Genomic DNA, 13,548 nt, shown 5'->3' with positions numbered 1-13,548 from the left:
TAGTTACATCTTTTGACATCTACTGCCGACTTTACGATTATGTCGCCGCTCTCATCGAAGACTCTTTATGTCACACACATCAACGCTACATCGCTTTTTAACCACACCTCTCCTGTCGGTACAATTCAATATGATACACCTTTCGCAGTACCGCCAGGGTCATCTCTCTCGCCGAGACTTCCTGTCCACCCTGACCTGACCGGAGCAGGGTACCAAGCATTAAGGGATGCTCTGGGTGGATCCCTACAACTTGATTTATTGGCTGATATCGGAGTAAGACTGGGAGACTTTAGGCAAACTGTCGATTACACGGGTCGGGGAATAGGTATAAATGTGGGTTGGTAACATGCTGTGGCCCTTTGTTTCTTCCTTTAATGCTTCCTTGCATGCTCTGGTAAGGAATTTTTATGGCGTCTTGATGGCTTGGAACTCGTTTTTGCTTAGGGTATTCTGTCTCCTTTTGATCTATTTATGATGAGGTTATTTTGGACTTTGGGTACATTATTTTACGTGCAGAGTGAGCTTAGATGCTAGTCCTGACAGGATGCGAATAGAAATTCGGCTAGGGTCCTTGCGACTCATGAATGCATATGGCAAGAATGTGCCACTCCTGTCGTCTTACTGTTGACTCGAGATTCCTTCCATGCATTGCCGCTTAGCTCTCTCATAGTCGGCATCATTCGGATAAGCTGACCCCCTTCGGCCCGGGGATAACTATTTGCCAAGCATCATCCTTGGCATCAGTCTCAGAAAACAGCACGAACTTGGGAGGATCCCTGGACTCTTGGACGCAACACATCGAACTTTAACCGTTGCTTTCCACCGACAGCGTTTTATCAGATGACAAGCGCAGGGTTCGGTTTGTTCAAGCCACTGAGAGAGAAGTGCTGTCAAGTCCAAGAAATACAAGCAAGATGCACGATGCATGCTGCAGGAAACAAGCATGGCCTGGCATGCACTGCTATATTTACGACACAGCATTCAGGCCACGACATAAACGAAGTACGAAGTTCATACGACCGTTTAATTTAGTCTCTGGGTTGGTTGGTGGTTGTTTGAGTGCAATGTTGGCATGTCTCCATCAACCTCCTTTCCACTCTCCGTATTCCATCCTCGAAGGAAAACACAGCTTCGAGATCTGGAGCAAAGATTTATCGAGTCCACCACATACTATGTATGGTTTAACCAGGTTATTTTTTTTGAAGGGCCCTGGACACTGCAATGTCCATCCAAACGGTCTTGAGTTCTCCATCCGGTATCCTGCATGTTCAGGGTACAAAAAATAGAACCCTGGATTGTTGAGCATGGTCCGATTTTCGAGTATTGACCGAAATGCAACCGGGCCTTGTGGGGGTTTGTTCATTGTGAAGGAGTTACCTCTTCACTCCAGCATAGCTGAAAGCGAGAATGGGGACAAAATCTGACCACGCCCTCCCTTCGTATCTGCAAAAGTGTGGGAATATCAAGAAGCTTGACAATGAGGGACGAGGGAAATGAATGGCAATTTTGGATTAAGTACACCATAATTAAATACTAAATACCATGATCAGGATCCCGCCAAGAGGAATCTTCATCGATAACTAATGAGAATCAGTCGTCGATGAAATCCTTTCTCGTGGGCAAAAGGAACAATCCCATCGTATAACGCATTCTCAGCATCACCCCAACAACTGGCTATCTACGGAATGGCATCCTGCATGTCCACCCCGGTGGATGGGATGATATTGCTTTTCACATCTACATATTTCCCTTCAAGATGCTTGAAGACTTGCCACTACTTGACGCATTCGCTAACTTACGTTGGGTGGATCGACACAACGCAGGAGGTTTTGCTTCCGTTTCCTTCAACTCCGTTGAACATGTGCTCCATGCATGGAAAACATATCCCAGATGGAAGAGTCATGGTAATCCTTGATGATACACAGAAACAAGGGTAACATCATAGGAAACTTCCTTTTTCTTAAATTTTTTTCGGAAACGAGATAACTCATGCTAGTTACCTACTCGCGCTAAGTGTTTCTAACAAGAAAATTACTCTCAGTTGCCCGATAACTGCATTTTGGAATACGCATACGAGGTAGCGGTAATTCTCGACAGAAGGCAGTACATTCACCACATTTTGTTACGGCCTTGATTCTATCATGTCGTGGCGAAAAACCTTCCAATTGGAGAAATAGTGGGATGAAATAGTGGGATGATACCCCTGGAATGTTCATGCAGCCCCCCGGCTTGAAAGCGTGGGAAATTCTAATTTGGGACCAGAATGCCCTAAAATAGAAACTTGTGTTATTTACGGCTACCTTCCATTGGTCGCGTGTTTCGAGATCATGGCCACCAGCTAACTTCCTATCCATCTCATTCAAGAGATTCTGGGCAGCTTCTTGATCGACGTTATCCCAGCAGGCTTTCAACACTCTTGATATGAACAGGCATAACATGGATTGGAACGCTTCGGAGGCTAGATCACAACGAATGCATTGAGATGCCCGTTTATGGAGTACGGCCCGTAGGAATGCGCTAGGAAATTGATTTGTTGAGCAATAGGGTATCCGCTTTCCCATCAATGGAAATGCAACCTTCGTCTCACTCGCTTTTGCTCCCTACCCTGCATTCGAGTATGCAAGCTCAAGTCCGTCGTTTAGGCACCGTATTCCATTCCCCATCAGGAGCTCAGTCATCCTGCTCGTATGCCCTACAACCCGCCAGAGGGGAGGCCGATTGTGGCCTTCGGGGATGGATATGATATACCTGTATCCACCTTGGACAGAACATAAATATCATGAAGGCCCACCACCATCTCTCAATTCAAAGAGATCAAGATCATTAAATTCATATCGGATTGCCCTTTGGCCCACTCTCGCGATGAGGCTAAATTATCTTCTCAATATTGGCTTCTTTGCCACATGTACCTTTTCCCTATCCGTTCCTCGTTGGAAAGACACCCTCCCCGGCCCCTCGTTCAGTCCCCCGCCAAATGTTGACAGTAACAGCCGCGTTATTGAGTGCAAATACCCTTCAATGAAGGGCTGGGCAGCTGATAATGGCAGTAAAACTGGATGGTTAAAATGGGTTGGTAATGGGCCAGCACCTGCGCCAGGAGCATTCAATATTACAACCGATTATGAAAATATATTCCCAGAGGGTGTGACAAGGAAGGTAAAATTCGCAATCTATCTCCTTTACTACCCGTGTATCTTCAACTATGCAATCTAATCTCCTGGCCTGGTAGTATAATTTGGTGGTGGATGAAGGTACTGTCAATCTTGACGGAGTGACCGCAAACCATGCGATGCTCTTTAATGGCCAGTACCCAGGCCCTTGGATTCGTCAGTATTCCCTCTCGATTATTTTGGTCCGGAGCATTTATTAACATTGACTAGAAGCGTGTTGGGGCGACATTGTTGGTTAGTAACCCCAAGAATGATTCTGATCTCCTACAACCTTACTAACTCAGATCAGAAATAACCGTTACCAATAAACTGAAATACAACGGAACTGCCCTCCACTGTCATGGCCTCCGAATGTTCGATAACCTTCTAATGGATGGTGTACCTGGCGTTACACAATGCCCTATTGCACCAGAGGACACTTTCACATACAGGTTTAGAGCTACACAGTACGGTTCAACGTGGTATCACAGCCACTATTCTCTTCAGTACTCAGATGGCTTAGTTGGTCCTTTGACTATCCACGGTCCTTCAAGTGCAGAATATGATGCGTCCATTGACCCTCTCCTTTTGGGTGATCATCTTCATAGGAGTGCTTTCCAAGACTACTATAAAGTACAGACCAGGATACCCCCAGAAATGGACAGCCAGATTTTGAATGGAATCGGTATGGGATAATTCTAACTTCAACCTGAAGGTTTGATGCTGATAATAATTATAGGAAACTATAACAACGATACAACCCGGAAACCCTATAGCACACTTGTGAAAGCAGTGAGTAACTGTCTTGCTCGAAAACATTTCACCCTCAAAATCTAACATTGCTTCTATAAAGGGCAAAAAGTATCTGATGAGGTTGATTAATACATCCACCGATACCACTTTCGTCTTCTCGATTGATAAGCACAATTTTACTGTCATAGGTGCCGATCTTGTTCCGTTGGAGCCGTATGATACTTCTCACATCCTCATTGGTATTGGTAAGTGGCATTGCACTTTGTCTCAGAAGGAGTGAAAGGATAGGGAAGAAAGGCATCTAACACGCTTAGGCCAACGTTATCATGTCATTCTAAACACCCTACCAGACGTGAAAGACGGGGATTCTTTCTGGATTCGCATGGTACCTGCGGGAGATGGATGCAGCAGATTCCGGAAAGATCATGTGCCTGACGAAAGGATGGGGGCGTTGTACTACGGGAAGAAGACCAATGTGCTGCCCAAATCTGAAGGCGGTGGATACGATATCAGTTGCCGCGATGAACCATATGAGCGACTGAAACCAATACAGAAATGGACTGTACCAGATCCATTACTTGCACCAGACTTGATGACAAAGACGCAGAAAATCGGCATTGATATTTGGAACCCTCCCGGCCGTCCTACTGATGCGCCAAAGATTGCGAATTGGGGGGTTGGGCCCCAGCCGATGTGGCTTAACTACTCTAAACCCATCGTGAAGAACATGGACATCGAAGATTGGCCTGAAACTTGGACTGTTTACCCAGCAAACGACTATACACATGAGCAGTGGGTATACCTTGTCGTTACGGGGCAAGAAAAACAAGCAGAGCTTGCGAGAACACAGGCTCCAAATGCTCATCCAGTATGTCAATAATGGAAATCGTCTCATCACACAGGGCTATCAAACGCTAACATTATTAAAATAGCTACATTTCCATGGCCATGATTTCGCCCTTCTACAGCAGTCTTATGAACCATTCAACAGCAAGAATCTGAATCTCAAGCTTGATAACCCACCTCGCCGCGATGTTGTTCTACTTCCCAGCAATGGCTTTGTTGTCATTGCCTTCAAAGCTGACAACCCTGGCTCCTGGCTTATGCACTGCCACATCGCATGGCATGCTTCTGCTGGCCTCGCTCTTCAAATCTTGGAAGATAAGAACGACGTTGTAAAGTATCTCAAATCCCACCCTGAAGATGTCAAGGAAATGCGCCGGGTGTGCGACAACTGGGATAAATGGTACGGCAACGCTGAGAATCATTATCCCGCCGAATTCTTCCAGGAAGACTCTGGTATATAATAGCTCATTCCCTTCTTTTTCTTTCTTCTATAGTTTCTCTCTCTCTCTCTCTCTCTCTTTTTTCTTTTTTTCTTTTTTTCTTTTTTTTTTGATAGTATTGTACTTTTCTATATATCCACTTGATGTTATATTAATTCTGTAAGCTACCTAGATGATTAGAACATAACCTATCTACTTTTATATTCGATCAAATTATCTTATCAGTTTATCTATTTCGTGCTCTTTAAGAGTGAGTCTACGGATACATGACTATATGCATTCAGAGCGCATAAAGGACAAAATAGTTCTGAAGGAAGCAAGCTATTCACTAGTAAAATACATAAAACATGCTGTAAACTCGTGATGGGCATAAAAAACCGAAACATTCGAGGCGTGCGGTTATCAAATCATTGAATACATTATTGAAGTGGAAGAGGAGAAAGGAAATAACAAACCCAATTCCACCAGTTCAGTTATACACATATGTAGCGGGTAGTGGGCCAGTATATTCAAATCCAGCCACATCTGCCCTATAGCAAGATTTTGAAGGATCTTCAATACCGGGGACCGTTATATTGCTGAAAGGGGCAAATAGCTGGTAGTAGTCCTTGCGTAGCCGGGTGTTCGGGCATGCCCACCACCATGTCCCCGGTTGATTTGGCACGAAGACCCAGTCGTATGCGTAGTTCAGGTTAGCCATGTATGAGCCTGGCGGCATTGCAGGGTCAGATGGTGATGTATATCGCAGGGCACCGTCAGCGTCGAGATATATACGCTGGCCGCCATCAACTCCAACGCTCTATCCCAGCGATTAGAATGGGGAGATTGAAAAAAGGGCTGTTCATTGGAATGGGAATAGGGGAGGGGGGGGTTTAATTATAAGGGCATTTACCAAAGAATCCATTTTGCCTCCATTTAGAACTGTCTCTTTTATTTCAGAACAATTGTTATCGGGGCAGGAGGTTGACGGCTCGCCCCCTACCCAGAAGCGTGATTGGGACGCCTGGAGGTATTCTTCTCGAGAGGGATTCTTCTTCATAACTCTCATGGTGACAGCTTTAAAAGGAGCTTCCCAACCTGGGTCCCGCTTTTGTGTAGATTCATTAACTGGTACGGCCGCACTTAAGGCCAGGAAGCAAGGTAGGAGTAATATTGTCTTCATAGCTAATATGCTCGAGGCCGGAGGTCAAGATTCTAACTGCTTACGTGGGTATAAGATTGATTTTTCGAGGGCTTGATGCTCGATGGAGGCAGTTGTGGTGATATATATCCTCATCATCCATGCCATGTTGCAATACTGGATAGATCATGGGCTCCGAATTACTAAAAAATGGAATCAGGGAATGTCCTAGACCGAAGTCGTCATTTCATCTCGTGAGGAGAAGCTGGGGCATGGTTGTTGGTTTGCCCCTGTCACCACCGAATGAACATGCGATACAACGGGCATGGGCAGTGACGACGAAGGCAGGGAATGAGGGAAATGGATCGAAGAAAACAGTGCCGACCACAGCACCTAAATTTCTTTGTTTCCCGCAAAGATATTGAACTGGAGGGCCATTTCTAGGTTATTGAACGAAGAATGCATCTCCTACGGGGTACATGATTTGAGATATCTGTCCTGCTTTGTTCCATAAAAAGGAAAGGAGGTCGACAAAGCCGCAGGGTCAAGTGAATCGAAAATGCTTAGCCGGCTCCATCCCCCGCAGAAAGCAAGGCCCAGCAGAGTGCACCGGAAGGACGGAGCACGTAGCTCTTGTGTATATCCTGTTTATCCCTACAGCTGTTCCAAGACAGTGTTCTCCCCGCCCAGGATTGCCTTGTACTCCGGTTCAACAGGCAGAGAGCCGCCATTACTTAACCAGCCAGTAACTAGTTAAGGGGAGCGAATCTTTTTCCGGCTCCTGTATAGCACTTTAACAATATATTAGAATATGGGTCCAAAGCTGCTTCTCCTTCAGCTAGCATACGGGGGGAAAGAGTATGTTGATGGCGACAAAGAGCAACCAACTAGTTAACCAGCGAGTCGGCCGAATGTAGTTGACATCATAACCAGCCATGGGTGGTTCTCGTATGCCATGACCTGCATCCCTGGCAGCCGGGGAAACTGATACCCAAAGCCCAAGGACGAGTCAACAAGGCCATGAGCCTGGCAGTGAACATTCGCCTTTCCTTTGGCGATTGTGATAACTAGGGATTACTCCATAGAAATTTGTCTTCCCCTCACGCGGAGCTCGATGTTTCGGTGATGGGTGCATGATTCCAGCCCGAAATCCATCGATACCTGCAGGAGAAGACCTTGTCCTGACATGACGTGCTTGGGTAGCAAGCTGTTGATGGCATCAAGTATGCATATGCTGCGATAATCCCTCCCCTGGATGTGTTCGGCTCTGGGGATGTTCCTCTGTCCAAGCGTACGCTTCTAGAGACACGGCCGAGCTCGTCTCTTCCCCAGTTATTATTAATCGAGCCCGATGCAGGCTCACCCCAAGCTGTCCAGCATAGTCATATTTCGAATAAACTGACTGTTCGCTCAAAGAGTTGCGGCTAGGGGTGCTGCTCTGTGGAGCGGCCTGGATTTCCCTTGCTTATTTATGCGAAATCCCGTCCTTGAACCATTTCTCTTCCACATATGAGCTCACGATCATCTCATATACCATCTTCAAACGGCTCGAACATAGTAGTGACCAGTATAATAAAAGGCAAGCGGAAGTATACTGCTTAGCATCGGGCATACAGCTGGATACGGTGGATCTAGTAGTGCTACTCTGTTCATGCACCATCTGCTCTTCCACCCTGAGAAGAAGCTTTTACACAGCGAGACCTTCCGCATATTGGAAATGATCCTTTTCCATAAAACACAAATTTAAGAGGTGTACTGGTTTGCAGAGATGATGTTGCGAGAAAAGCGGTTGTGGCCGAACAGGGTATGCTGGCGATCAGCGGGTGAACGTTCCTCTCTCTCTGTCACACAGGTACATAATACCCTTCCGTGAGTTATTTTATTCAATCCAGTTGCCAGTTTCTCACAGATAATGCTCGGTTCACCAACAGGAGTAATGGCTAGCTAACATACAGGGGGTGTATGTAAAAGTATGTCAGCCTCGAGAGGTAGGTGCATATGAACTGACTGTGAGAATGCGAAGAACATCTCTGTTGCCTCTAAGGAGAAGGGTGATATGCTTCGGACCAGCCTGACCAGGGATATAGAATATTGCCAGCGTCGTCCTCAGTCGTTACCAGCGGGGTATTGAACACGACTGAAGGAAAGGCGCATATGTATGAAGGGGGGTCGAAGCAACAGCCAGTGAAAAGCTGCATGAATGAATGCACACGACGAGGAGACTCCCAAGTCGGCAAAGAAAAAGGGCGTTGTCAGCTGCTGGCAACAACCCCGGGTCCTCCTCAGGCATCAATCCGGACATCCAGCGCAGTACAGCCTGATACTTCCGCCGTCCTTTGTCCACGCCGGAGCCGGGAGTATGGAAGGGTATCTTGCAAGCTTGGCCTCTTCCCCCCAGAGGCTGACCTGATCGTGCATATGCTGGATGCCGCATACGTGGGTCGAATCAGTGAGCAGGAAATTCGGCTGCAGCTGGCGATCTGAGCGAGCTCGCGAGTGGTGGTTAATTTGTTAGTTATCGGCTTTCATGTCCGCCTGCTGCTTCAGCAACTTTCACACGTACTCCCTACAGCAGACACAAGGAGCTACCAGGCAAGCGAATATGCGCGAACTGCTCCTCCATCCTTCGCCTGCAGCGGCTGCACATCACATGTTGGAATAAGCACGATGGCTGCTCTCGTAATTAGCCTCAAACACGGTTGATGTCATTGTGCATTTCGCCGCAAATTGGCAAGCCACATCATCCCAATTGTACGTTTTTCCACGCGAGAATACGAGTATATCGACCCCGCCAGCAAGTATGTCTCTGGTGTTTTCCAATTGATCGAGGAAACATAGCATCCGGAGCCGTCGAAAAAGAGGCTCAGAGGTGTGCTGACTCCTCAGCCTTGGGCGGATGCTTCCGGGAAGTCTTTGCTAAGTTTCATGATGGTCTGTCGAGTGACCATTAGTTAACTGATATCTCATCTAACGGTTAGCTAGTGTTGAAGCCTTTATGTGGTAATAGAATACCACAAAAGCTGCATGGCATGTTGTACATACATAAACGAGGAGAACCTATTCTTAGATTCATCAATCCGGCATGCTCTCTCTACGGAGTAGTTGCACCGCGTGTTTGGCATAGATACGCAGCATGCAAGTCACCAGACGGCTGCAAGAATAACAACAGCTACGGAGTAGTTATGACTGATTACGGCAGGCAGTTGACAGGATATTGAAACCCACTCCGTCCCGCAAATATGATACCACGGCTCAGGTAGCACCGGGGTATCTTGTATCTACCGCCTCACCGCATGGTGACCGTCCCTTGGACTCACCGATATTGTGGTAGGCGTCCCCTGTTTAATATCTGTCAGAGTGGAGTATTGCGAGTGCTCTCAGTGGCCAGCTCGAGGACAGTTTGATACACACTTCGCCCAGTCGATTGGATGGCTAGCTAAATATTGGATTATCCGATATAATTAGTTAGCCATGGGCTGTATCTCCGGTCAGCGCATATTCTTTGAGATAACAAGGAGACGGGGACGGACTTACGTGTTTACAATGTCCACCAGAGCGGAATTGCAAGATATCAGAATAGGTATGAAAGGAATAAAAAAGCAAAGAAAAGGCGGCCGAGCAGTTCAACTAAATCCACTGCTCAACCGTCCCGGTAGGTCATGGAGACGCTCATCATGCTCGGCTTCAACGCTCATGGTCAAGGCCCTCTTCTTCTCGTCTCTCGTTTTCCTGCATCCTCCGCCTAAAGGAGAGCACAAGGCTGGCCCCTATCGAATCTTAGCCTCCGCCGGGGCTGAGCATATATACACAACATGTCTGTCTGTCTGCGTGTTATGCGTGTATGTATCCTGCATGTCACAACACGGCATCCCCGACCAGCGATCCCTCGAAACGCAAAATGCATGATATAAAAATAAGGATGCCGTTGAGTGGAGCAAATCTCTAACATCTGTTCGCCTCCGATGGCAAAGTGTTGTTACTAGTTAGTTAGTCGATGTAGTGAGATTTTAATGCCCAAGAAACCGGCTTTCTTTTGCTCCCTGACGCTATGTGATCGTTCCGTACGACCCATGACGTTTCTTGCTCCATCGTATCGTGTTTTTCTTTTATTTTTTTGGTCCTTAGTCTTCTATTTTGTTGCTGTTTGGGCGTTCGTTTGCTGTCATGGCCCCCCCCTTTTCTACCCACTCACCCCCTGTTTGGCTGGGTGGTGAGATCCGCCCTGTCCAGCATATGAATATATGCGGACGGAAATAGTTGTATATGGAGTACACGGGCAGGGCAGAGATATATAAATCTATATCTCCCTCCCCGGCCCACGGGACCTGGTCTTATTTTCGTTCCTTCTTCCGTTCTTCTTGTCTGAGGCGCTCACTTTCAGGAGAAATTGGATGACTACCCAGTTGAAGATACTATATCTCAAGGGAAAGATCGTCAAAGGGCTAGCAAGTATGGCTTCACTCGGAGAATATAAGTGCCATGTGTATTGGCTAAAGCTAACCTGGACTCAGATCGTATAGGCCCTGATCCATGAGACAGACAGCCGGGATTCAGCATTGATATCTCCAGAGCAGAGCAACAGAGCCTGTGCAATAATCGGTCAGCCTGACCAGCCAAATATTCCGCCATTTCAAGCCAACCCTAGGCCGCAAGAGAGAGCACGATATCTCTATATCCTACCAACCATGTGCAAGAAGCTGCTATACTATCGATGCGGTGCCATCGAAACCATCTTCTCTCGGGACTGCAACTGCTCGAGGAAGGTTGGAGAAGAGCATTCCCGTCTTCATTGTGGGATTTGCTCGGACTGCCAGCCTTGACAATAGAGACGGCCATTCAGTCGGGGGTGAAGACTGTTTGTGCCTCGCGTTGGGCTGTTCAACTGTATATGTTTTTTTATGATTAACGACTTTTCTTTTCTTGCTGTCTCTTGAGATGAAAGCCCCTGAGAGTGACAGGCTTCCTCATACCCTCCAGCCGCAACATCCAATGGCTGCCACTTTCTAGGTTTCTTGCTCTGTGTTTCCCATTCATTACTTTCTGAGCCTCTTGCATTTATACACCATTGTCTCTTTTCCTTACTACTTGATATACCCATAGTGTGCCTCGCATGCAATTTAGACCGCTCAGTGTTTTCCTTTTGCACTTAATATCGGTTCTCGGTCTAGAATTGTGCCTCGTATATTATATGAAAACAGTCCTTTAATGAATGTGACTTTATTGTGTTCTGCTTCATTATATGTCAATCGATAGGCACAATATTCATAAGAACTGGGTGTACGACGCTCAAGTTCTCCTTGGCCAGGGAAGCCAGGAGATATGGGATAATTCAAAAGTTCACGCTAACCCGACCTTTTAGATCTGACTGGGAAGATTTTAGAGATACGACTGGTTGCGAGTTTCCAGTAACATTCTCGCCAATAAAAGAGGGAATAAAACAGAAACGCCGGTAGGTATAATATTACATAGACCTAAGACAGAACCAGGATGGTAAAATAAAAGCCTGAGCAGAAGGTTGCGTTGTTTAACCGGGTGGTAGGGTGCTTGTATCGACAATGTCGGCAGCTTCTTTTTCGACCTCCTCAGCTGGCGAGGTCAAAGGAGAACGAGGCAGGGCCATGAGACCAGTTCGAGTAGACTCGAGGATACCAAAAGGCGAGATAAGCTTAAGGAACGAGTTGATACGGCTGGGTTTCGCGGAGCTAATGATAGAAAGTTAGTCATCAGACCGGTTTTCGCTTGTTCCGCCTAATTACAATTGAATGGAGGGCCCAGCTTACAGCTCAACAATGCAGTTGTTGGTACTAATATCCAGCACCTTTCCTCCGAACTGATGTGTCAGATGAGTAATAGCCTCTAAGTGCTCATGCTTATGTCGAAGAGCCTCACTGGCAGCCAGTCTATTTGGATGATAGTCGGCAATTTCAGACAGTGACCCGTCCACCTTGTGCATTTCTCGATGCTGAGCTTCTTCGGAGGACGGGTTATTGGTATCACTCTCGGGAGTAGACATTTCCTGGTGATGCTGAAGCAGCTCCTCAAAGACTTCGGGTCCCAGGATGCTGACCTTCGCCAACAGCAGCTCTCGCTGGACGAGGGCAGAGTCTGTGTAGTCTAGGACAGCCCAGACAGGGACAAGGTCGTCCAGCTGGCGGCGAGCCTGCTCGACAACGCCGTCCAAGCCGCGCAACACGATGGTCATTCTTGACAGGTCCTCGACTTCGGTATTACATACGACAAGACTGTCAATGTTAAAGCCTCGCGCAGCTAGGATCCCGGAAATGCGAGACAGCACGCCAGGTTCGTTCTGTACAAGGCAGTTAAGAACATGGCGCTTCGGAGGCTTGGTGGACGGAACAGGGGTCTCGTAAAGAATGGAGGACACTGCGGCGGGAGCAGACCATTGCGGCGATGTATCAGAGACGGGTAGCGGAGGAGGTGAGCGCCTGTGAAGAGCCTTGTACGCGAGGGCAGATGTTGAGCTGGATGACAGTCTGATCTGCTGCTGTTGGTGGTATCTCTGGTGATGGTGATAGCTCTTTAAGCTCAGACGCTGACATGGATTCTCGCCTGCAACCCATGCCAGGCGCAATTGGCCGCGACAGAGAGCTTTAGAGGCCATCGAGTTGATGCTGGACGGTTCAGCGAAATCCCACTCGTTCTCCAGGAGGAGCGGGAGACCCTTTTATCTCCTTCGCTTCGCCTTTTTGAGTCAGGCAGCTTGTGAGTAATAATAATAGTAGTTCGAATATCCATCTTATTTCTTTTCTTTTTTCTCCTATTTTGCTGGGCCGGAGCATGATCATGTGACAATGACTAAGAGCCGAGATCGGAGAAAAGAAGCTTGGCCATTTTAGGACTAGCTCTAGTATCATGTGATATTCACGTGATATTAATGACTAATCAGATCGGCCGACCAAAGGGAGAAAAAAATAAAATAAAATTAAACTAAAAAAACATCCAAGCTTTGATCGCGAGGGATGGAATTGATGAGAGAGAGGGAAGGAAGAAATCGTTTCGCAGGAGAGAAGAAGAGCTTCGCTCGCAACCTATTGGTCCATTTATACCTTTTGCCCAGCTCTGATCGTCGAAACGGCCAGAATGTCGGATAGTGACAGGCGAACTAAACGCTCTCGGTTTGACCAAACTGAGCCTGAACCAAAACGCCAGTCTCGATTTGATAGACGCTCGCGCTCGCCGTCTTCTCGAGCTTCAGAGCCGGTGCGGGATCGTAGCCCGA

General features: G+C 47.2%; 3 protein-coding genes across 3 annotated transcripts; 1 reads left to right on the top strand and 2 right to left on the bottom strand.

The window, feature by feature from the left end:
• Positions 1 to 4,017: 4,017 nt before the first annotated feature.
• Positions 4,018 to 5,209, top strand: ARB_01595 (uncharacterized protein; the record flags this gene model as incomplete). Its single annotated transcript, XM_003012041.1, has 3 exons — positions 4,018 to 4,147; positions 4,253 to 4,770; positions 4,835 to 5,209. The coding sequence occupies 3 exons, from the start codon at positions 4,018 to 4,020 to the stop codon at positions 5,207 to 5,209; spliced, it is 1,023 nt and encodes a 340-aa protein (XP_003012087.1).
• A 448-nt stretch (positions 5,210 to 5,657) lies between these two features.
• ARB_01594 (uncharacterized protein) lies at positions 5,658 to 6,476 on the bottom strand (the record flags this gene model as incomplete). The annotated part of the gene is made up of 3 exons (XM_003012040.1): positions 5,658 to 5,987; positions 6,081 to 6,352; positions 6,395 to 6,476. The coding sequence occupies 3 exons, from the start codon at positions 6,474 to 6,476 to the stop codon at positions 5,658 to 5,660; spliced, it is 684 nt and encodes a 227-aa protein (XP_003012086.1).
• A 5,356-nt stretch (positions 6,477 to 11,832) lies between these two features.
• ARB_01593 (uncharacterized protein) lies at positions 11,833 to 12,930 on the bottom strand (the record flags this gene model as incomplete). The annotated part of the gene is made up of 2 exons (XM_003012039.1): positions 11,833 to 12,010; positions 12,089 to 12,930. 2 exons carry the CDS (start codon positions 12,928 to 12,930, stop codon positions 11,833 to 11,835), a joined length of 1,020 nt encoding a protein of 339 aa, XP_003012085.1.
• Between the last annotated feature and the right edge of the window lie 618 nt (positions 12,931 to 13,548).

This window comes from Trichophyton benhamiae (assembly GCF_000151125.1).
Source record: "Trichophyton benhamiae CBS 112371 chromosome Unknown contig01094.0, whole genome shotgun sequence".
NCBI classification, from domain to species: domain Eukaryota; kingdom Fungi; phylum Ascomycota; class Eurotiomycetes; order Onygenales; family Arthrodermataceae; genus Trichophyton; species Trichophyton benhamiae.
The sequence above is the reverse complement of the archived record's forward strand: the minus strand, read 5'-3'. Positions and strand labels throughout refer to the sequence as shown.